Here is a 26,188-nt window from a genome sequence, read left to right as displayed (position 1 = left end):
CGCGGTGGCTCACGCCTGTAATCCCAGCACTTTGGGAGGCCGAGGCAGGTGGATCACGAGGTCAAGAGATCGAGACCATCCTGGTCAACATGGTGAAACCCCGTCTCTACTAAAAATACAAAAATTAGCTGGGCATGGTGGCACGTGCCTGTAATCCCAGCTACTCAGGAGGCTGAGGCAGAAGAATTGCCCGAACCCAGGAGGTGGAGGCTGCGGTGAGCCGAGATCGCGCCACTGCACTCCAGCCTGGGTAACGAGAGCGAAACTCTGTCTCAAAAAATAAAAAAATAAAATACATAAAATCATTTTACAAAATTGGCAAATTCCATTATCTTTATGAAAATATATGTTCCCTAGTCCATTAAAGTTTGAAAATACTTATTACAAATTATAAGCTAGAAGATTGTAGATTATAGAAATATTTTAATGTCAATTATGAGCAAGTTCTGCACAGAAAAGTGGCTTATAGGTTTTTTTAGCATTGGTTCGTTTTAATTATATTAATTAGAAAACAACCTACAATTTCCTTAGAAAACTTATATGAACTATTTGGTGTCTTGTGAGAGTAATTCTTCTGATGGAGTTATAGGTACTAGGAGTGAAGCTAGGTATGCCTCCTTTTTCCATGTTTAGACAGAAGGCAGAAAGGCAACACCACATAGTCTCACTAGATAATCAGTTGGCTATACTTGATGAATGCTTCACACAAAAATTCATTCTTTCAGAAATTATTAAACTTTCTAAATTTCATTCTATTGGAATTATAACATGATTGATAATTTATTTTATTGGTATTTCTAAATATCACAATACTCAGGGATCTTCTTCAAACTCTAAGAGTTGACCTTTATTTTGCTTATTTTTACTGTATGAAAGAATCCAAGGACAAGGGTCTTGTTTGAATTAAGCATATTACATTGTAGCTGAAAATGAGATGCCACATAGTTTATCCAGGGTTTGGGGGGTGTTTTTTGTTTGTTTTTCATAATTTCATGTTTTGTTTCAGATGCAGGGGGTACATGAGCAGGTCTGTTACTGGGGTATATTGCATGCTGACGAAAGTTTGTGTTTTAATATTTGTTTGACATATCTCCTCTACCCACTCAATCCTGAAGATTTCAGTGTTCGTAGAAGCACTGGATTGGAATTCAGGAAATGGGCAACTAAGTTGTATATCTGCTACTACCTGCCCAAACTAATTAAGGGATTATTAAAAAAAAATTCAACCTCTTTTAAGGCCCCATTTTCTCATTGTAAAATGAAGGAGTTGAATTAAACTACTTCTTACTTTACTGCCATTTCTGACATTCTGGGATTCCGCTGTTTACTGCCCAATCCAGAGGCTAAAGTCAGATGGAGATGCTTTATTATCAAGTTTATACCTTTTTTCCTTCAAATTTTATGCAGTGTCTTAAAATATTCATGTATTTTGACTAATTTTATCATTTGAAGTATATCTAAGGAGTTAATTTTAAATATTTTAAAACCATTTAAAAATTAAATTAATCCAAGATGTTCTTTGTTTTATTTATAATAACGAGTAATTTATTTATAATAGTGAGTAATCTGATCCAACCAAAACATTAAGCAGTAATGAGTATGATGCACCTATTAGATGAAATGTTAACGAAGTGTTAATAATAACATAAAAAATTAGCATTTGATTAGAGAAAAAAACAATGTATGTTATTTTAAGTTTTGGGATAAATGTGCAGGACTTGCAGGTTTGTTACATAGGTAAAGGTGTGTCATGGCTGTTTGCCACACCTATCAATCCATCACCTAGGTATTAAGCCCAGCATGCATTACCTATTTATCCTGATGCTCTCCCTCTCCCCAGCCCCTGCCCACAGGCCCCAGTGTGTTTTGCTCCATCCCTGTGTCCGTGTGTTCTCATTGTTCAGCTCTCACATAAGTGAGAACATGTGGTGTTTGGTTTTCTGTTCCTGTGTTAGTTTGCTGAGGATAATGACTCCCAGCTCCAACCATGTCCCTGCAAAGAACATGATCTCATTTTTTATGGCAGCATAGTATTCTGGGGTACGTGTATGTATGTGTGTGTGTGTGTGTGTGTGTGTGTGTGTGTATATATATATGTGATATATATATTAATGTATATATATATATATCACATTTTCTTTATCTCATCTATCATTAATGGGTATTTGGTTTGATTCCATGTCTTTGCTATTGCGAATAGTGGAATTCTTTGCTACAATGAATATATGTGTGCATGTATCTTTATAATAGAATAATTTATATTCCTTTGGGTATATACCCAGTAATGGGATTGCTAGGTCAAATGGTATTTCTGGTTTCAGATCTTTGAGGAGTCACCACACTGTCTTCCACAATAGTTGAACTAATTTACATTCCCACCAACAGTGTAAAAAAGTTCCTACTTCTCCACAGCCTCACTAGCATCTGTTGTTTCTTGACTTTTTAATAATCACCATTCTGACTGGCATGAGATGATATCTCACTGTGGTTTTGAATTGCATTTCTCTAATGACCAGTTATGATGAACTTTTTTTCATGTGTTTGTTGGTCACATAAATGTCTTTTTTTGAGAAGTGTCTGTTCATGTCCTTTGCCTACTTTATAATTTTTTTTTTTTTTTGTAAATTTGTTTAAGTTCTTTCTCGACTCTAGATATTAGCCCTTTGTCAGATGGGTAAACTGTAAAAATTTTCTTCTATTCTGTAGGTTGACTGTTCACTCTGATAATAGTTTCTTTTGCTGTGCAGAAAATCTTTAGTTTAATTAGATCCCATTTATCAATTTTTGCTTTTGTTGCAATTGCTTTTGATGTTTAAAAAATTATATAAACATCATGACCAAAACTATTTAACAGATAAAACAGGCAGAGAAAAAAATAGAGCAAAATATTAACTGTAATTATTTTTGTATGCTTGGGAATAGGGATAAATTTTTTTTAACCTTTTAAAGTATGCTTTAAGCTCTGGGATACATGTGTAGAATGAGCAGGTTTGTTGCATAGGTATACATGTACCATGGTGGTTTGCTGCACCCATCAACCCATCATCTACATTAGGTATTTCTCCTAATGCTATCCCTCTCCTAGTCCCCCACCCACCAACAGGTCCTGGTGTGTGATGTTTCCCTCCCTGTGTCCATGTGTTCTCATTGTTCAACTCCCACTTATGAGTGAAAACAAGTGGTGTGTGGTTTTCTGTTCCTGTGTCAGTTTGCTGAGAATGATGGTTTCCAGATTTATCCATGTCCTTGCAAAGGACATGAACTCGTCCTTTTTTATGTCTGCATAGTATTCCATGGTGTATATGTGCCACATTTTCTTTATCCATTCTATCATTGATGGACATTTGGGTTGGTTCCAATTTTTTGCTATTGTGAACAGTGCTGCAATAAATATATGTGTGCGTGTGTTGTTATAGTAGAATGATTTATAATTCTTTGGGTATATACCCAGCAATGGGATTGCTGAGTCAAATAGTATTTCTGGTTCTAGATCCTTGAGGAATCTCCACACTGTCTTCCACAATGGTTGAACTAATTTACACTCCCACCAACAGAGTAAAAGTGTTTCTATTTCTCCACATCCTCTCCAGCATCTGTTGTTTCCCAACTTTTTAATGATCACCATTCTAACTGGCATGAGATGCTATTTTATTGTGGTTTTGATTTGCATTTCTCTAAAGACCAGTGATGATGAGCTTTTCTTCATATGTTTCTTGGCCCCATAAATGTCTTCTTTTGAGAAGTATCTGTTCACATCCTTTGAATGGAGTTGTTTGTTTTTTTTCTTGTAAATTTGTTTAAGTTCTTTGTAGATTCTGAATATTGGCCCTTTGTTAAATGGATAGATTACAGAAATTTTCTCCCATTCTGTAGGTGGCCTGTTCACGCTGATGATGGTTTCTTTTGCTGCACAGAAGCTCTTTAGTTAATTAGGTCCCATTTGTCAACTTTGGCTTTTGTTGCCATTGCTTTTTAGTCTTGAAGACTTTGCCTATGCCCCTGTCCTGAATGGTATTAATAGCCTAGGTTTTCTTCTAGAGTTTTTATGGTTTTAGGTGTTATGTTTAAGTCTTTAATCCATCTTGGGTTAATTTTTGCATAAGGTGTAAGGAAGGAGTCCAAAACTGCATGGTACTGGTTCCAAAACAGATATATAGACCAATGGAACAGAATAGAGGCCTCAGAAATAATGCCACACATCTGTAACCATCTGATATTTGACAAATCTGACAAAAACAATTAATGAAGAAAGGATTTCCTATTTAATAAATGGTGTTGGGAAAACTGGCTACCCACATGCAGGTAATATTTTTCTTATAACTTTAATACATAATACAAATTTTCTTTAAAAAGAATTTTTTAACCAAAAAAAGACATTTTAAAATTAGATATTTTCGGTGAAAAATGACAAACACCTTACAAAAGGACACATGCAGGCAACAACCGTGAAGGTTTTTTTCGGGGGTGGTCTGATGTTGAGCAAAGCCTGTTAAACACATACAACACTTAATCTTTGGAACTAGACTCCTTTAGCCACCATGGTTATTAGAAAAGTTAATTTGCTAAAAGGGCAACTTCATTAACATTAGTCTCACAGTTCAGTCCAGTCCAGTGGCCCTGCGTGGAGACATAGTTCCTACTAGAGCTAACTGCAGGAAGTGGCCTGTCAGTCAGTCCCGGCCAGGACAGGCAGCAGAATTCAGTGTGCAGAGCAAAGGGCAAGGAGCAGGATATGGGGCCCAGAGCAGCAGCTGAAGTCATGTAATCTTCAAAAACAAAAAAGTCAAAACATCTGAGCCTTTAAGTGGTGCAGTGGAATAAGCAGTTGGGAATGTGTGCTAATGGCAGTTCTTCTGACTCCAGATTAGTGAGCAGGTAGGAAGACAATGGTGCCTGCCTGACAGTAACTGCCCCTCCTATTTAAAGCTGTAATTCAGCTGCTTTGCTACTGCTTTGAAAGGACAGACGTGTGTGTGAGCTACAAAGAGCAACAGAATAAAGACCCAGGTTGCAGCCTTAGTATGCAGAGCATAGACATGACAGAAAAACAGGAGATAGATGATGGATTCCTAACTCAGAGAATCTATCGATGCAGAGCAACAAATGGTAATGAGTCAGAGTTCAGTAAATGTATCAGAATGTACTTTTTAAAAATGTGACACACCAACCAATAGCTGAGTTTGAAAAGGAAATAGAAGATGACCCACAAAATATAATCAAGAGTGAAAAAGCATTTTGAGTTGAATTACTTAGCAATTGTTAAAGGTATTTTAAATCCTATCTTACTAAAACTATGTTACAACATCAATGGCAAAGACACTTATGATACTGTGAGAATTCAGGAACAATTTAAATAGAATTGTAATGTAATTTTATGATTTGTTGAAGATTATCTTTTTATCATTTTTTTCTTCCTCTTTATTATTCCAACTCAGTATAGCAAATCTCATGTTTAGAGGATTAAAAAAAATAAACATTACATGACCTAATTAAAACTATGGGCGGGGTATGCTGGTTCATGCCTATAAACCCAGTACTTTGAGAGGCCAAGGCAGGAAGATCGCTTGAGCCCAGGAGTTTGAGACCAGCCTGGACAACATGGTGAAACACAATCTTTACAAAAAGTACAAAAATTAGCCGGGCATGGTCACATACACGTGTAGTTGCAGTTACTCTGAAGGCGGAGATGGAAGGATAACTTAAGCCTACTTGCAGTTTGAAGCTGCATGAGCTGTAATCACTCCAGCCAGAGCCACAGAGTGAGACTCTGTCTCAAAAAAAGGAAAAAAGAAATATAAACTAAATTGAGAATAGAAAAGTTGCAATATGTGGCATTAAAAAATAAAGATATTATGAAAGAAATAAGTAATATCAGGTATCCATTTCAACTGAAAAAGCAGTTATTATGTTTTTAAATGTAATGCTGATGAAATAAAAGCAAGGAAGACTAGCCTTATGTGTAGGTGAACACATTGTGGACAGGCAGTTAATAGACAGGCTCACTGGAGAGAGTTGCCATCTAGGGAGCCAGTCAATGTGTTGCAAGTTTCTGGGTCATACAGCAAATTCCAGACAAAGCTCCAGTCCTGGAATGCTAATTGAAAAAAGCAGGGCAACCTAGTCAGCTGGTCTCCATGAGGGATCCTAGGACGCCAGCCATTATAACTTAAGAGCCAAGACAGACAAATTTTAGAGACAAACCAAATTGGTAGCAAGAGAGATGAAACCCAAAATAAATACCTCACATAGTGTCAGCCCTGAAGGTAATTGTAGGAACAATGGAGACTTGAAGAAGATTTTCTGATCCTAGCATTTGGAGTGGATCACAGGATCTCAAGCCTGGAGGGATGACTTATCTCTTAGCTTCTGTTAACAAAGTTGCTCTCAGAGACTGACCAAATTCAACCTATATCAAAGATTCTTAATGGATCTAGTGGAGAAGGAAACATAAATTTGTGGATGTAGTCATTTATTCGTCAATTAATTATTAACCACCCACTGGATATTTTTCTGGGTACTGAGGATATCCCAGTTAATGCTACAAGAAAATCTTTAGCTGAATTACATTTAAAAGAATTTAAGTGAGCAAAGAATGATTTGCAAATTGGGCAGCATCCCAAGCCAGGGTACATTCAGAGATTCCAGCATAGTTACATCGTGGAAGAAGATACATGTACAGAAAAGAGAAAGTTGTGTACAGAAAATGAAAGTGAGGTCCAGAAGCAGCAGGACTGGTTATACCTCCATGTTTGCCTTGTTTGAACACAGTTTAACAGGTGACCACCTTTGATTGCCAGGACTTGGTGATTGGCACAAGAGCAAGCTACGGTCTGTTTACAATTTCATGTAAGTTATAGTGCTATGTACTGAGAAACATTTATGCTGAACTTAAAATATATAAGGAGGCAGCTTTAGGCTAAATTTAATTTATCACAAAGTAAACAAAAATCTCTGACCTTGCCTTCAAGTTTGACGTAACTAAAGATAAACAAAAGCAAACTAATTATAAATTAGAAGGTAGTAGATGTTAGGGGAAAAAAAATTAAGCTAGAAGCGTTTGGAAGTAGGAAGATAACCAGCACTGCGATTTTTTTATACGGTGATCAATGAAGGCCCAGCTGAGAACTGACATTTGAGCAGCCATGAAGGAAGTGATGAGCAGGCAGAGTGATGCCTGAAGAAAGCATTCTAGGTAGAGGGACTTGCTAGCAAAGGCCCTAAAGCAAATAAAAACCCATGTGTTTTAAAAAGCAAGGAGGCCAATGTTTCTAGAGCAAACTCAAACAAATCTTGGGGCCAAGAGGAAATGAGAGGATAATGGCAGAAATGTAAATGGAGGCACCAAATGATGTAAAGCCTCACAGGCCTTTGAAGTACTCTGTGTTTTACTCTGAATAAAATGAAGAGCCTTTGGAAGTTTTTAAGCAGAAGAGTACCATGACAGAACTTAACTTCTGAAAAGTCATATTAGCTGTATGTTGACAATAGATTGTGGAGAGTGAGGGTAGAATGTGGGAAACCAGGCAGGAGATGGTGATGCGGTTAAGTGGTAGCAACTGAGATGTCAAATAAAAACAGTTAGGTTACTGATTGAATTTGAAGGTATTGCCAACAATATTATTAACAGATTGGAAGTGGACTGTGAGAAAAAGAATAGAGTTGAGGATAAACACATTATCTGCTGCTGGGTAGCAAGGTTTACTAGCTTTAAAAAAAAAAAAAAAAAAAAACTTTTTTGTCATTTTCAGTGATCTGGACTGAGTTCAGTCAAACAGTTCTGCTCTGTGTGTCCCAGATTGCTTTGGCACCTACAAAGCAAAACAGGAGAGTTCCCTGGTCCCCCTTGCAGGACATGTGACAGGGTGTGTCTCCTTTTGTCTGTTCAGCTATGTGCCTGTGTGCTAAAACCCCTTAAGGGAGGGGGAGCATACAAACAGGCAGGTGCAGAAGCCATAGCAAGCGCCCCTGGGCTCCAACCCCATGCCAGCATCCAGGGAAGGGAGCCTGAGACTCCGGAAGACCAAGTGGGCATGTGTCACAGTGCACTCCCTTAGCCTTGTCATCTGCAGACAGCTTAAGGTACCTGGGTCCTTGTCCAGCATCCAGGAAGAATCAGGTCACACACAGGCTTGAAGGATGAATATGGGGTTTTATTGAGGCATGGAAGTGGCTCTCCACAGGATGGATGGGGACACGGAAGGGGGATGGAGTGGAAAGAGGATCTTCCCCTGGAATTGGCCATCCAGTGGCCAATCTCCTCTCCAACCGTCTCCAGCCAAGCTCCTCTTGGAATACGGACGCCCCTTCTCTTCTCTCTGCCACACCATTCTGCCGCTCTTCTGCTCTTCGGTTTGTCCTCTCATCTCCTCCTGGAGCTGGTAGTTTGGAGTTTATATGGGTATAGGATAAGGAGGCAGGGCAGGCCAAAAGGCAACTTTTGGGTGCAAAAACAGAAGTGCCTTTTCTCATTTAGGGCCACATGTTTCCAGGCTTAAGGGTGGGGCCTTTGCTGGGGAACCACCCTTTTCTACCCAGTATTTCCCTGTCTCCTGTCCATATCAATAGCAGGTATGTTTGGAAGCTGAGGCTGGCAGGAACAGCTGTGGTGGCTGAGCCTCTTTCTCCACATGGTCTCTTCCTGTGGTCAGTTTAGGTTTATCACGTTACGATGGTCCCAAAGCAGTTGAATTTGTACATGGTGACTGACTTCAAGAGGGAGGAAGAAGCTGCTTGTCCTCTTCAAATCTGGATTGCAAGTTCCAGAGTGTCCCATCTGCCACATCACATTCTTTTTATAAAAGCAAGTCACAAGGACATAGACTCCACCTCTTGATGGGTGGGAGGAAGAAATTGATGATAGCCAGACTGTCTACCAGAGATGTCTCCAAGGTTTTCAGACCAGGCAGCTGGACATATGAAGTTGCAGTTAAGTGGAATGGGGAAGACACACAGAAGTTAGAACAGGCCAGTGTAGGTGGTGAGTAAAGATGTCACATAGGCAATTGAATGTCTAATCTGGAGTTCAGGGGAGACATCTGGACTGGATGTGCATATTTGGGAGTCATCAGTATATAGATGGTATTCCAAGCCCCAAGACTGGGTGAGAACAGAAAGGAGATAAGGAAAGATAGAAAACAGAAGAATTCCAAGGACTGAGCTCTAGAACACTCTCAAACTTGAAGACAAGAACCAGCAAAGGTGACTGGGAAGAAACAACTAGTGAGGTAGTTAGGCTGAGTCATATGAAACTCAAGGAAGAAAATGTTTCAATAATAAATAATCAATTGGATCAACTGCTCTTCAAAGTTCATGTTAACTAATAATTCACCATTGAACTTAGCATTGTGGAGACTATTTAAGACATTGACAAAAACAAACAAGACTTTGAATCCATCCGGTTTGGGGTTATGGCTTGGTCCTGCACGATTATCTCAAAGAGCATCCCAGCTACAGGTGCAGAGTGGGAGGACTCTAACATGAAGCCAAAATGCAGCCTTCCTAGTCACTTGGAGCTTCCAACACAATACAGGAGTAGATAATATTGGATAATCCAGGTGGGTGATTGGCATCACACAATTTTGTCAACATGTGGCAGTTAAAATAATCACATTCTAAAATTAAGTGCCAGGATTTAATTCCTTCAGAGAACAAGGGTCAAGGGAGGGTGGGGAAGCTGAGGTTACTGAGACAAAAACTCAGAGAAGAAATTAACCAGAAAAACCAGTATGTTACTGGGAAGAAGGAAGAAACACAGCTAAGCAAAACATATGCAAAAATGAGTTGTTCTTCACCAAGTCTATATTAGACAACTTGGTCTGAATGAGTTTCAAATGCTGTATTAAGAGAAAGGATCAGAGATGGTGAGGTTGAAGCTGGGACCTGAAGGGTATGAGAGTGTGGGGCACAGTGAAGAGAATGGACTGAATGGGCAGCAGGGAGAGATGCAGAAGGACACATGCCAACTGCTCCTCCCAACCTGCAAGGCCAGGACCTTGAAAATACTATATTATGTCATTTAGCACACAACTTATTATGACTGGCAATCAAAAGATTGCACAGTATTGACTCATATCTTCATCTGAAAGTAAAGAAAAAGATAAATGACATCAGCATTCTGCAAAGGGCAGTACTCAGGATGAATATATGAAACTGGATAACTCTGACTGATTACCTCCTTTCCCAGGCTGCGCTCTTGACAGAAGGCACAGTTTCCCTGCAGGATTTAACAGCCATTAGCAAGCAACTAAGACAATTGAAAGAGACAGCTGAGCAGCCACTTGCTAGTTTTTGTTAAATTTACTTCCCTTTACAAGTCTGGAACTGAGGTGGGCAAATATTGCTACATGAAAATAATTAAGTTTGAAAGTATTTCTTTTCAGAAAATCATTTTTCTTAATTTAATAGAAATATCTGCAGAGTTGTGTGCACTCCCTTCCAAAGTGAGGGACAGTAAGGTTAATCCTGGAATCATACTGGAGAAAAGATGAGACCTCATACTTTGACCTGGCCAAATATCTACCAGCACCATCCCCACTGCTGCCCCCAAAGCTATTGGAGCATTTCAGTTCTCCCAGGAGAATCTGCCGGTGGTTAATGATCTTTATTGCCAGGAGGTTCTTTATCCTTCACCTCCATTCCTCTTGCTATAGTTCATTCCTCCCAGTAGAATTATGAAAGAATATTACAGCCTGTCTGAAGGAGATGAGCCCTGCAGCTTCAATTTCCAATGTGGCAAAAGTCATGAGTCTCAATGTCAGAACTGCCACAGAGATTCTTGGTTGATACCACAGTCATACATTAACCTGTCCCTGAAGATAGCAGCCCAGATGGTGGTAACTGCAAATGAAACTTACCAAGGGGCTTGATGATAACCCTAAGCACAGATTTCAGTTGAGCATGAAAGCCTTTGAAAAAGATATTACAGGAAATCGAGGGGAAAGCTGCATTTTGTTCCAGAGAAATTGATTCTATATAGGAAAATTCCATAGGAATGAAGGAGCTGGGATCTCTCCTCAACCTTGTAGGTAAATATGATGTTCTTCTAATGATCAACAAATAATATATATGAAAATAGTACAAATATTACCAAACTATTAAGATTCAATATCTTAATCAAACTGCCTGAGTTATTACCCTGCTCTATGAATTTCTAGCTTTAAGAGCCTGGGAAAGTTTATTGATTCCTTTCTATCTCGGTTTTGTCATATATAAAATAGAAATCATAATGATATCAACTTCACAGGAAAGTTATGAGGATTAAATATGTGCAAATGCTTCAAATAGTGCGTCAAATTCTAAACCTTGGCTGTCACACATGAGGCATTAAATATACATTATTATTTGTACACATTGGCTTATGGACTATATGGCTGGAAATCTAAGTTCTACTGTGGATTTTATGCCTGTTCATTACTTTTGTAGCCTTGAGCAAATTTCTGTACCTTCCATTAGCACAAGTTGGTAAATACATATATGGACATAATGTTTTCCCTTTTTCTTATTCCTGTGCCAGGCATAGGTTAATTACAATCCCTTAAACCCTGATGCCTAAGTAGGCTTTAGAATTCGTGTCAATATAATGTTCCCAGCAGCCACCATCAATTAGAGTTGACATTAAAATTAAAACTGATTTGACCTCTCAACTTTAGAGCTCACAAGCTTGGAAAGGAATGATTATTCCCACTTTCAGCCACCTCAGACTATTCCATCGCAGTATCACCCGAAGCCCCACTTGGCCACCAATTTTTCAATGCTGATAGGACGCCACAAATGGCTGCATTTGAGATAATCCTTGTGTAATCATCACAGCACTACACCCTTGTAGGTAGCCATAGCTGGAGAAGGGATATGGTTGGCACAAGAGTCCACTGTGAGTACATGCTTTTGGTCAGTATCCAACAGTGTCTTGGACTTTTTTTTTTTTTTTTTTGAGACGGAGTCTTACTCTGTCACCAGGCTCGAGTCTGGTGGCGTGATCTCGGCTCACTGGAGCCTCTGCCTCCTGGTTCAAGCTATTCTCCGCCTCAGCCTCCTGAGTAGCTGGGACTACAGGTGTGCACCACTACACCCAGTTAACTTTTGTATTTTTAGTAGAGATGGGATTTCACCATGTTGGCCAGAATGGTCTCGATCTCCTGACCTCGTAATCCACCCTCCTCACCTCGTGATCCACCCTCCGCAGGCTCCCAAAGTGTTGGGATTACAGGCGTGAGCCACCATACCCCGCCAATAGCTTGGACTTTCATTCAACCAAAGAAGCTGACCAACGGTGTACTCAGACCTCTTTGTGCAGATGAAGGTGAGGAGGTCAGTGCCTGTATAAACCAACCAGTGCTTCTTCCCATGCTATGCTCCAAGGAAGTCTCTTCCTAATAAGTCTTTTGCTCTCCACAACAAGACCCTAAGAATGTGTCTCCTAGGCATCTTGGCCCCGGCCAGCCCCCACAGAAGCCTGGAATTGTTTTGTTTTCAGGCTAGGGAACGAGAATAACTAGTTAAGAGAATAAGTACCACAGACAGGTTCTGATCTTCAGTATTTCTCAGAGAATTCACCTACAGTTATCCATGAATATCCTGTTCCTATTACATAAAGAAGACTTTTTATTAAATCTTTAGGAAATAAATGAATTTTTAAGAATACTGATAAAATTATGTCATATTTTAATATGTAAAATATTCTGTAAGAAGATACCTAAGAATCACTTACAAGTGCTTATCTTTGATCAGTCATCATGTTTTGCTCCCATTTAATGATTTATCTTGACAAAAAGCTTTTTTTTAATCTCTTAAATTATACTTTAAGTTCTGGGGTACATGTGCAGAACGTGTAGGTTTGGTACATAGGTATAACTGTGCCATAGTGGTTTGCTACATCCATCAGCCCATCATCTACATTAGGTGTTTCTCCTAATGCTATCCCTCCCCTAACCCCGCTACACCCTGCTATTCCTCCCCTAGCCACCACCTCCTGACAGGCCCTGGTGTGTGATGTTCCCCTCCCTGTGTCCATGTGTTCTCATTGTTCAATACCCACTTATGAGTGAGAACATGTGGTGTTTGGTTTTTTGTTTTTGTGACAGTTTGCTGAGTATGATGGTTTCCAGCTTTATCCATGTCCCTGCAAAGGACATGAACTCATCCTTTTTTATGGCTGCATAGTATTCCATGGTATATATGTGCCACATTTTCTTTATCCAGTCTTTTTTAAATCAGAATGTCTTGGAATGATTAAAATGTCGTATGGATGTGTTTAGATTACAAACAGTTAAGGATGAGACACGTAGACTAAATTTTAAATATCAAAATAAGATTTCTATAATCCTTAAGAAGTATATTAAGTTATTTGTAAAATATCATGCTATATTATTCCATCAATAACAAGCAATCAGTTAGCTAAGGGATAACTCACAATGGCCTGAGCCATCATCATACCCAGTGTGGGGCCAGATAAACTAAACATCTGGCCAGTGTAGCATTTATTGTGTTCTTTGTTCTTTCTAAAGAGTGCAGAGCAATGGCTGAGTATAGACTTTGGAGTTAGGCCTGTGACTGAATTCAGACTACACTTTGCTGTGTGTCTTAGTTTGTTTCCTGCTGCTATCAAAGAATACCACAGGCTGGATGATTTATAAAAAAATGTAAGTTTATTTGGCTCACAGTTCTGGAGACTGGGAAGTCCAAAATCAAGAGGCAGTGTCTAGTGAGGGATTTCTTTCTGCATCATAACATGGTGGAAAGCATCACAAGGTGAAGAAATGCATGCACAAAACAGAGAAAAAGCAAATCAAATCCACATCAGCATTAATGACATTTATTCATTCAGCAGGGTAAAGGCCTCATGGCCTAATCATCTCTTAAAGGTCTCACTTTTTACTACCATCACAATAGCAATTAAACTTCAACATGAGTATTAGAGGGGACACTCAAATAACAGCATCGTGTGGCATTGAACAAATTACTGCGTTTTTCTGAACTTTGATGACAGCATATGAGAAAACTAAAGTTCCATCCATGAGAGGGCTTGGCAGAGTCCCTGGCACATCGTGAGCTCTGGCTCTTGTGATAATTGTTAGACTCTCTCATTGTTTGTGGAAGTGTGGTGGGGACATATAGAAGCCAGCCACACTGTTTTTTTCTACATAAAATATTTTCACCCATGTTCATCTTTAAAACACTTTTAAAAATGCATAAAATTCTTTTGGAGGAAACAAAAAGTGTGCAGTTAAAATAAAGAAGTGCTTCCCACCCCCTTCCTTTCCATGTGCTGTATAAAATAATTTGTACCAAAAATAAAGAAGTCCCCTATTCCCTATTAAGAGATTAATTAATTCATACAGTGTAAATAAACGAGATTTCCAACATCACTAGATTTGGACACTAGCTTTGGCCTGTAAATCGACTTTCATCTATAGTGGAGAATGTTAACACTTCTCAATTCCTACTCCTTGCTGGCTTGAGTAAAGCATACAGGAGCTACTTTCACAGAGAATCATCTCTTCTTTATTTACTTTCATCCTACAGAACAGATTGAAAGCCAGTGGCATAGATCTAGGCACAGGTTTTCTCAGTCAGTCAACATCTGCTATGTATTGGGTGCCATGCCAGGTACAGGTTAATGCAACTGCCACAACCGTTCTCCTGCCTCCTTCTGAACTTTGCTTCTACACACCTAATGTCCTGTTAGTGATCCCAGATATTCTTTCCTCCACCCTTTTATTTTCATTCTTCACTCTCTCTGGGCACACTTATGCTCTTTTATGATTTAATATACTAATTCTGCATTGATAATAGGACTCCTGAATCTACTTCCAGCCTAATGTCTCACCTGAATGTCGGGCCCACATTTCCATCTGCTGGCTACTGTGTGTCTTCTCCAACATATCCCAACATGGTTCATTGATATATAAACACTACACCAACCTATTCCCCAACCTATTCCCCAACCTGAACTCTCTATTTCTATTAACTGGTCATGAATGCAGAAACAAGGATCAGAGAACCCAGAGATTTTAAAAAAAATAGTAATAACAATGATGGTTAATATTTATTAAGCATTTGTCCACTATTTTAATTGTTTAGTTATCTAATGTTTGTAATGTATTTATTTCTCACAATAGTTCTTTGAGATAGGTCTACTATTATTTCCATTTTGCAAATGAAATAACTGAGGCACAAAGAGAAGTCCCTTACTTTCACAGCCAGAGGTGATAGAGTCATGATTAGAATCAGTCAATCTGATTCTAGAACCTTAAGTCCCTTGGCACATTCATCTTAAATGTAGGTCAGGGCTTGGGTTGTCCTAGCTGAAAAGAATAGATCAGATCATGGTAAATAGTATCACTGCCTGGAAGTTTTAAATACAATTTAACTCTGTAAATATAATAGGTGGATATAAGATGCTTTGGATTCATGACAAACCACTAGTCTTTCAAAAACTTTTGAAATTATTTCTGCAAAACACGCATATGCCAAAGCACAAGGGAAAAAGCAGCATGTGTGAAAGCAAAATGCCAATACACAGGGAAAAAAGCAAGATGTTACCCAGACAGTGAGCAATTTGCTCAGCCTGACTGGAGCATGGGATCTGTAGGCTAAAGTGATAGAAGACAAAGGCTGGGAAAGTACACTGGAGTGAGATTGCGAATGAACTTTCAGTTAAATTAAGACTATAAATAAAGTAATAAAGTTATAATAAAGCTATATTGGACCGTATTCTGTAGGCAAAACATGGGAATTGAAGTTGGGGAACAAGGTAGGGAAGGTTTATTTAACAAAATCATGACTGACAGCCTCCAATGAAGTAGGCATGATTCTAGGTACTTGAAATACAGTTAGTTTGTACCTCCAAGAAGTGTGCAGTCTTAGGGGGAATTTGGCAATTACACTGGAAACTTTTAATTCACCATAGTTAAGTTTCACAGAGTGCTATGAAAATAGTTATGGAGTACCACTAATGAACCCATTGTGCATGTAAGAAAATACTGCCTGGAAATAGGAAGAGATTTGTAATGAGAGGAGAATTACATGATTATGTTTGTATTTTAGAAATTTAATTTTGCTAGTAGATATGGCAATACCAAAGAAATACTGAAGAAGGGATGTCATTGAAGAAATTAATGCATCATATAAAAGTTGATGTTCACTTGAACTGTGAAAGTAAGAATTGAGAAGCAAGGACAGAATCAAGAGAACTTTTGGCAACAGAAAACTCTTATAACTAGAAAGGTGGTTGGAAAGGAGTTCATGAGAATAACTCCAGTCTTTCTTGTTTGGTCACCTAAGTGGTTGAGTTTTACAAATTAGGGAAAAACAAGGAAGAGCAGAATAAGGGAGAAAGACAGTAAGTTTAGTTTGAGATATATTAGGTTAGAGGCATCTACAATTAGATGACATTTCATGGGCAGCTATAGCCAAATATCATAAATAGAATGATGCCAGAAATGTAAGTTTGGGAATTTCCAACACTTGAAACCAGATGAGATTTCCCAGTAGAGCATAGAAGTATAAAGAGAGACAATGTGACCATACCTTGAAGCACATGTAAACAAAACAAAACAAACAAAATAGAGAGATGGCACGTGAACTTTGGAGTTAAAATGTCTGAATTCAAATCCTAGCTCAACCTCTTATGAGCTGTGTGACTTTGGACAATGTATTTAATAACTGGTGGTCTCAGTTTCCTCATCTATATAATAAGAACTACCTCAGATTGTATCATGATATTTAAATAAATTAGAGTTTATAAAGAATGTTGAATAACACCTGGCCTTAAATTTAGTTTTTATTAAATACAAAGTATTATAATTCATTTAGCTCCAAATATTGACCTTCATTCTTTATTCTATTTTATTTCTCCACTATGTCTCATTTTTTTCTGAAGGCTGTCATTTGTTTATCTTATTCTACTCCTAATTCTAGTGGGTCTTGAATGAAGTATTATTAAATTCACTACCTATTTCACATAAAATCTTAGGAAAGATAAAATCAATCCCTTTCTTCATGAAACAATTACCTTGTAAAAAAAATCTTAGAAAGTTCTCTGTAGGCATATCACAATATAATCATGTTTCTATTGATTAAATTGATAAATAATTTTCTACAAAGGAATATTTCTCCTAGGAGTTTTCTTCTTTTGCTTTTTTTTCCAGCTTACAGGGCCAACACTACTAAAATGATCTATTCATACATCCAAGCAGTTTCAGACTTCAGAGTTAACAACCTCTCTTTGGTATAGTCATGACCATCAGGATCCACTCTGCCGAGAACTGTCCTAGATGTTTTGAATACAAAATCTCATAATCTTCCCCCAAACTTATTGAGTCGGGTATGATGTTTACTATATAATTGAGATAAATGAGGTTATTCAGAGTCCCTGAATCATTCCAAGTCTAGGGAGTCTGCCTCAATGTAATGAACCACAACTGAGCAGTTGGTTTCAAAGTAGAACATCATTCAACACGAGTCACTTATCTCTCTGCTCTGCAGTGAGACACAGAGTAGGATGGCCTGATGGTGGCACGTCACCAAGATTTCCTGCTCTATTTCACCACAGAAGACACTTGGGAGTCCCGGTACCTTAGACTTATCATCTATGGCTTGGACCAATAATCTTTTCTTTCAGCTCAGTTTATGAACCATCAGCAACACTCTCCCCTCTAGGCCCATCAGAAGGCTTAACACAGAACTGTTGGAAGTCTCTTGTCTAAGCAGAGTACAGGTTTAATATTCTTACCACTCTTATGAGACTCTAAGTTCAGTTTTGTTTAATTAATTTTGATATATTTTCTTAACGCAATAGATCCAAAATATTCAGATAATGAATACAAAAATTATTTTTTATTATACTTTAAGTTCTGGGGTACATGTGTAGATCTTGCAGGAATGGTGCATAGGTACACACATGCCATGGTGGTTTGCTGTCTCCATCCCCCCGTCACCTACATCAGGCATTTCTCCCAGTGTTATCCCTCCCCAACCTCCCTGCCCCTAGCTGTCCTTCCCCTACTCCCCCACCCCTCAACAGACCCCAGTAGGTGATGTTCCCCTCCCTGTGCCCATGTGTTTTCATTGTTCAACACCTGCCTATGAGTGAGAATATGTGATGTTTGGTTTTCTCTTCTTGTGTCACTTTGCTGAGAATGATGTTTTCCAGATGCATCCATGTCCCTGCAAAGGACAGCAACTCATTGTTTTTTATGGCTGCATAGTATTCCATAGTGGTGTATATGTGCCGCATTTTCTTTGTCCAGTCTATCATTGATGGGCATTTGGGTTGGTTTCAGGTCTTTGCTATTGTAAACAGTACGAGTTAATTGAATAATACTGTTCAGAGAATATGTCATAGTGATGATGATAAGTAGTACCTCAGAGATGGGCTGTAAAATGAAGGTATCAGGATCGACTTTAAGAAGGGAGTTACTTTAAGAAGGGAGTAAATTTAAATGATAAATAGATCATGCATGGGGGGAAACAGCATTCTAGTGCAGAAATATAATGAATGCTAAGTGTACCAAAGCAAAGCCAAATCAGATGTGTCTGGACAATATTTAGTTTTTCTGGAATGAAGTGTTAGTTAGAGAAGCAGTAATGGAAAACTGGTTTGGGCATGTTTGTGAAGAGCTTAAAAGTTTGGGTACCATCTTATGGTTAATGAGATCATCAAGAAAACTGGTGACATAAAAGCAATATTTTAGGTGAATATGTCAGTAGGATCAGTGGTTGAAATGATGACGTAGAGAAAAAATTCAAGTTATTCTGAATTTCTAAATCTGGGAAAAAATATCTTGATATGTATTGAAAGTAAAGAAAGCCTATTTTAGAAGGTTGTTTCCAGTTCCTTCCAACGAAATAATTGTATCTCACACATTGGCATACTTTTTCTGTAAAGGCCATGTAGTAAATATTTTAGGATTTTAGACATGCAGTTTCTGGCACAACTGCTCAACTTGTTGCCATAGCACAAAAGCAGCCTTAAACAATATGTAAATGAAGTCACAGGGCTCTGTTTCAGTAAGGTTTATTTATGGACACTGAAGTTTGAATTTCATGTGTCACAAATACTACTATTCTTTTATTTTCCAGCTTCTTTAAAATGTAAAAACCATTCTTAGCTTGGGGCTATACACAATCAGAGGGTGAGCAGGATTTGCCCAGAGTTTGCAAACTCCTGGTTTATAGAACATCAGTCAGAACTTTCAATCCAACATTATTTTGAAAACTTTGAATTTTCTTCTGAAGTCTTCTCTTGAGCATTTGGAAGGAGCTGGTTGCAGTGGGCTTAAAGTGGTAGAAGGGGACAACTATTAGTAACTAACAAGTCAGACTAATCATATTAACCACAGGGGGCAGTAGGACAACATATGTCCCTGTATGCTCTAATCCAACGGCTGCTTGTCTGAAACCTTAAAAAAAGAGAGAGAGAGAGAAATCAATAACTACTACTTCAAGCACATTCTGAACTAAGCATTTTGATAACTGCAGAGGGAAAAATCAAAAGTGATGGGCTTTGCTTTTATTCAAGTTGCTCATGCCACCCTAAAGTGGTGCAATGCAGTATTTGCCCAAAGGGAGTGAGTGGCAGCATTGATGGAAGCTTAGTGTGAAAGCAGTGTGTAAAGCTGAAGTGGCTTTGAACAAAGAATTTTGGAGACACTAGCTAGGCTGAGGTAACTAGTGAAAAGCAGCCTGGGAATTGAATGCAGAGAGGGGGACAGGAGAGTCCTAAAGGAAAAATTGATGGGACTTGCTAACTAATGAGACATGGAGGCTGAAAAAGAGAGAAGAGAAAGATATAAAATGTTTTAAAATATTCCCATTATAGTATTCACACAGCAGTGAGAGACAAGGAGGATAATGTAGCGTGCAGAAAATGGGGAACATAGGAGGCTGGAGGGTAGCACTTCACACAAGCAAATCACACACATACACTAACATCTATCTGATAAATGTTAGGCTGAAATTATTGGCAAATACAGAGAGAAGGGATCCCATTAATGCCCACATGCTCTTTTTATTACAAGTATTATCAGATGGAAAATAAAGTAGTATCATTATGGTGCTGATGGTCTAATATGTGAACAATCTCCTGCATCATATTATATAGAATCCCCCTCGTTTCTTCAAAGTAATTTCCTTTTGATCACTTGGCACTGGTCATGTCTTATAAAGCAAATATATCCAAACATTTTTCATTATTTATCTTCAGCTTTTCCCTCCCTAGTTCTGTTTGCTTATGTAGATCACAAATATATGAGAAAAACAAACACAACAGGTCAATTAATGTACCTACAGTTAGAGATGTGAATAATACCAGAATTCAGAAAAGAAAAGGTGACATAAATAAACCTCTCTAAACTCTTAGCACCAACTATTGGTTTTATCTGCTTCTACCCTACCTGGAGCTGTCCAAAGGAATTGCTAAGGCATTTGCTCCCTAAAAAAGCCCCTTTCCTGCTATGATTATTATTCACTCAAAGCAGCATGATATGCGGCAGAGATGCATGTCAGCTCTGCCTATAAATGCACCAAAGCATACTTCTCATAAGCAATTTTTTTACATACACAGAATGAAATAGAGACAAAATAGTAATTATTGCCTTCACTGTTTAGACTCATATTTATAAAAACAAATTTTTAGCCTAATACTAAGATAGTCATTTCAATCATGCTTTTCAAAAATCTTAAACATCAGGATTTAGTTGAAAGTATCTTCAATTTGCCTACATTTAACCCTTAATTGTATCTTAAGACACCTACAACGAAACTAGTGTGGCCAAAATACACTTACCGACAGATTTCCTTAATTATTAACAAGGAACTATTTACAAGTGGATTCTTTCCTGATCCACTTACATTTTATAAAAAATGGAAAGCTAATTTATGAAATCAGCAAAGTAGCTGGAAGTAAGCCTAGCCCATTTTATACTGAGAAAAAGAAGGCACAGAGTATGTTTTAAAGTGGCTTTCTCAAGTGAACTACAACCCTTAGGATTAGACTTTCTGTTTGAGATACTGAGGTACAGAAAATACCCAGTTTTTAGAAGACACAAAGGAGGCAGATCAACCCAAATCTGTGACCTGACACAGTCCCCACCCCAAGGGGTGTTAAGACCAATAAATAACTATATATTGTATGCTGCTTCTGTGTTCTGAATAAATCAGTTATTCAGCCAACATGTAACAAGTACATTACAAATTATTTCACTATTACAACAACCACAAATAGATGTATAAAAACTTCTAAAAATTACCAGGAATAAAGAAAATGAGTAGATACAGAGAGCACAAATCAGAATTAGACTAATAATATAATCATCTTAACCTAGCACTTAAATGCTATGCCCTCATTTCAAGACTCTCATTTTATTTAGCTTCTGCATTAATCCAGGTGCAAATTGACTTAGTCCAGATTAGGTCTTAATATATTATTCATAGCTTTTTACTGGTGTTAACTATGTATTTTTATCCAAACAAGTATAACAATTCTGCCAGGTTCATGTAAAAGCAATTTTTAATATACAGCAAATAGTTATATTAAAAGAATATTTTCATATTTTTTCATAGACTTGAATCAAAGGAACCTTTCCTGTCCGTTGGGTGAGTATATAAATATTTTAAGTATTAATTATTTAATTCAAATTAATAAGAACTTCTGAGATAGTATTTTCAGTCATTTAACCTCATATTCAAAATCATGACATATCATTGCATGCAACATTGCTATCTATGTCTTATGGAGACTTAACTAAAATGTTCCCTAAGTTGTATTGTGACCCCAGAAATGTACCTAATGAATGTATATGAAATCCTGTATATTCCATAAAGGCTGAACAAGGTACACAGTGATTATCCATATTCTCCTCATGTAAAAATATACTCAGATTGGTCTTAAAAATTCCTCTGAGCCATAGCTTCACCATTCCAAGCCTGTCTACCCATTGCTGTACTCCATTTCTTTTCAATCTACTCTATTCACCATTTCTTCACCCACTTCCCTAAATCTGTCTTCACAGTCAATATCTATCTTTTCTCCTTAGCTCTCATTTCACTTTAATTTCTCCAGGTCACTCACATTGACTGCTTCTCTGCACCCAAAGCTGAGGAACCCTGAGGCAAATTTAGATAAGCCGAATGCTTGCCTACTCTGATGGTACCCTCCTTACTCACAATACACATCTTAAGATTAATATCTTGTTGGCCAGGTGCAGTGGCTCATGCCTGTAATCCTAGTGCTTTGGTAAGCTGAGGTGGGTGGATTTCGAGACCAGCCTGGCCAACATGGTGAAACCCAGTCTCTATTAAAAATGTAAAAAATAGCCAGGCGTGGTGGTACATGCCTGTAATCCCAGCTACTTGGGAGGCTGAGGCAAGAGAATTGCTTGAACCTGGGAGGGTGAGGTTGCAGTGAGCCAAGATGGTGCAACAGATGGTGCTCTTTTGCCTGAACAACAGAGCAAGACTTTGTCTCAAATAATAATATTGTTGACATGAGTGTATATGTTCTATTTTTAGGCATTTCAAACTAAGAATAAGCAATGTTGTTTGTATCTAATCTATCAAATACTCCTTTAACTGATATATTAAAGTGTATTATGAATGGACTTTTGTACTTTCAATATTATAGATGATATTGTATCAAAAAGTGGTGGAAGATGCCATGCCTTGCCTAGAGAAATCATGCTCTATTTGATGAGGGACCAAAAGCCCTCAAATATAGACAGCCACAATTCTGATGCTTAATGACCAGAAAAAAGGAATGGGGTTAGATTTTTTAAGTGAACAGATCAATTTCCTTTTATTATGTTGTACATGGCCTATGAATATTTCTATCACTCATTGAACAGTATGGTTCCCAGTTCTTTTCAACTCTTCATAAAAGCTTTTCAGAAAGCAACTCAAATCATGGAAATCAAAATAATTGTTAGGGGATGTGGAAGAAAAAAATGGAATATATGCATTTATTTAAAGACTACATGAAAAATGAAAGGTCTAATTGGTCTGGTCCAAAAAAGGTGATAAAGCATGCTTTTTCCCCCTACATTGATCATCAGCTTCTATTGTTAAAAATCTCTACACCTGAAAAAATCTTTTAGTTTGAATGCATATGATCTGCCCTCAAGTCAAAAGGCCTGAAATAGCTTCTCTTCACGCCTCACTTCATGTAGTTTCTCTGCAGCCTTTACTGTTCTCCTGGACATTCTAGGATGGAATCCTTTTTTTCTTTTTTCTTTTTATTTTTTTTTTGGCATGCTTCTGTTTTAAAAGGCAGACCCTAAGTAATCTTGATATTAAACTTATCAAAAGTTTGGCTCTGAGTATTAGAACCCTAAGAAAAACTTTACAAAAAAAAATGTATAACTCAGCAAATATTCAAAGTGGGAAAATTAGCATGGCACACATAAGATATTGCTTATGTCTTAAAAGTAAAGTGGTATAAAAGCAACCCAAATGATTTTGCTGAATAGATATTTTAATTTCTAGCTAAATTTTTTCAATCCCTCAAGAAAATTATTTTAAATAAAATTATCCAGAAGTATGTATGCCAAGGTGGGTGACTCACTTGAGCTCAGGAGTTCAAGACCAGCCTGGACAACATGGTGAAACTTCATCTCTACAAAAAATATAGAAATTAGCTGGCAGCGGTAGCATGCCTGTTGTCCTAGCCACCTAGGGGCTAAGGTAAGAGGATCACTTGAGCCTAGGAGGTTGAGGCTACAATGAGCCAAGATTGCACCACTTTACTCCAGCATAGGCAACAGAGTGAGACCCTGTCTCAAAAAAAAAAAAAAAAATTATGTTTGTATCTCTCTCCTACCTTGTTCAGTGAGAGGATGGATAGAAGTGAACCAATGGACATATATAAGCATACTAGGCACAAGGCAGTCTACTCATAAGTACCATTATTCAAATTTATGACTTTTTTTCTCTCAAAGGTTTTATTTTTTATAAATAAATTTATATATATTTTTTCCTGGTGCTTTATACCCATTTCTTTTTTTTCATAAATTATAGGGGTACAGGTGGTATTTGATTACATGAATAAATTCTTTAGTGGTGATTTGTGAGATTTTGGTACACCCATCACACAAGCAGTATACACTGCACCATATTTGCAGTCCTTATTCCTCACCCCTCTCCCAAACTTCCCACCCCGAGTCCCCAAAGACCACTGTACCATTCTTATAATTAGCTCCCACTTACTAGTGAAAACATAAGATGTTTGGTTTTCCATTCTGGAGTTCCTTCTCTTAGAATAATAGTCTCCAATCTCATTCAAGTTGCTGCAAATGCTGTTAATTCATTCCTTTTTATGGCTGACTAGTATTTCACTGTATAAATATGCCACAGTTTCTTTATCCACTTGTTGATTGCTGGACATTTGGGTTGGTTCCATGATTTTGCAATTGTGAATTGTGCTGCTGTAAATATGCGTGTGTAAGAATCTTTATCATAAAATGACTTATTTTCCTCTGGGTTGATACCTAATAGTAGGATTGCTGGATCAAATGGTAGTTCTACTTTTAGTTTTTTAAGGAATCTTTACACTGTTTTCCATAGTAATTGTGCTAGTTTACATTCCTACCAGGAGTGTAGAAGTGTCCCCTGTTCACGGCATACCTGCCACCATCTACTGTTTTGGATTTTTTGATTATGGCCATTCTTGCAGAAGGTAGTACTGCATTGCAGTTTTGAATTGCAATTCCCTGTTAATTGGTGATGTTGACATTCCTTCCTTTCCTTCCCTCCCTCCTTCCTTTGTACGTATGCAGAATGTACGTGTTTGCTACATAGGTAGACAAGTGCCACAGTGGTTTGCTGCACATCTACATTAGGTATTTCTCCTAATGCTATACCTCCTCTAAACCCCTCAACCCTTTCTATCCTTCCCCTAGTCCCCTGCCCCCGACAGACTTCAGTGTGTGATGTTCCCCTCCCTGTGTTCCCTGTGTTCTCATTGTTCAACACCCACTTATGAGTGAGAACATGCAGTGCTTGGTTTTCTGTTCTTGTGTCAGTTGGCTGAAAATGATGGTTTTTAGCTTCATTCATGTCCCTGCAAAGGACATGAACTCATCCTTTTTTTATGGCTTCATAGTATTCCATGGTGTATATGTGCCACATTTTCTTTATCCAGTGTATCACTGATGGGCATTTGGGTTGGTTCCAAGTCTTTGCTATTGTGAACAGTGCCACAATAAACATATTTGTGCATGTGTCCTTATAATAGAATGATTTATAAATCTTTGGATATACACCCAGTAATGGGATTGCTGGGTCAAATGGTATTTCTAGATCTAGATACTTGAGGAATTGCCATTCTGTCTTCTACAATGGTTGAACTAATTTGCACTTCCACCAACAATGTAAAAGTGTTCCTATTTCTCCACATCCTCTCCAGCATCTGTTGTCTCTAGATTTTTTAATGATTGCCATTCTAACTGGCGTGAGAAGGTATTTCAATGTAGTTTTGATTTGCATTTCTCTAATGACCAGTGATGATGAGCATTTTTTCATGTGTGTTGGCTGCATAAATGTCTTCTTTTGAGAAATGTCTGTTCATATCCTTTATCCACTTTTTGATGGGGTTGTGTTTTTCTTATAAATTTAAGTTTTCTTGTAGATTCTGAATATTAGCCCTTTGTCAGATGGGTAGATTGCAAAAAATTTTTCCCATTCTGTTGGTTGGCAGTTCACTCTAATGATAGTTTCTTTTGCTGTGCAGAAGCTCTTTAGTTTAATTAGAGCCCATTTGTCTATTTTGGCTTTTGTTGCCATTTCCTTTGGTGTTTTAGTCATGAAATCCTTGCCTATGCCTATGTCCTGAATGGTGGTGCCTAGGTTTTTTCTAGGGTTTTTATGGTGTTACGTCTTATGTTTAAATCTTTAATACATCATGAGTTAATTTTTGTATAAGGTGTAAGGAAGGGATCCAGTTTCAGCTTTCTGCATATGGCTAGCCAGTTTTCCCAGCACCATTTATTAAGGGAATCCTTTCCCTATATTTGTTTTTGTAAGATTTGTCAAAGATCAGATGGTTGTAGATGTGTGGTATTATTTCTGAGGCCTCTGGTCTGTTTCATTGGTTTATATCCCTGTTTTGGTACCAGTACCATGCTGTTTTGACTTTGTTTATTATAGCCTTGTAATACAGTTTGAAGTCAGGTAGGATGATGCCTTCAGCTTTTTTTTT

General features: G+C 37.9%; 1 protein-coding gene across 7 annotated transcripts in view; it reads left to right on the top strand.

Moving 5' to 3' along the window:
• Positions 1-26,188, top strand: part of RALYL (RALY RNA binding protein like) — a 718,971-nt gene that overhangs the window by 568,431 nt on the left and 124,352 nt on the right. For 6 of the 7 annotated variants that reach the window (XM_037736077.1, XM_017521831.1, XM_017521825.1 and 3 more), the window contains one exon: positions 21,562-21,594. The exons of the other annotated variant lie outside the window; for it this stretch is intronic. In XM_037736077.1, the coding sequence (XP_037592005.1) occupies positions 21,562-21,594 (33 nt within the window). The remainder of the gene's footprint in view (positions 1-21,561; positions 21,595-26,188) is intronic. 7 annotated transcript variants of the gene reach the window in all.

This window comes from Cebus imitator, unplaced genomic scaffold, assembly GCF_001604975.1.
Source record: "Cebus imitator isolate Cc_AM_T3 unplaced genomic scaffold, Cebus_imitator-1.0 Scaffold22, whole genome shotgun sequence".
Classification (NCBI taxonomy): domain Eukaryota; kingdom Metazoa; phylum Chordata; class Mammalia; order Primates; family Cebidae; genus Cebus; species Cebus imitator.
This window is presented reverse-complemented; position numbering and strand designations above follow the sequence as displayed.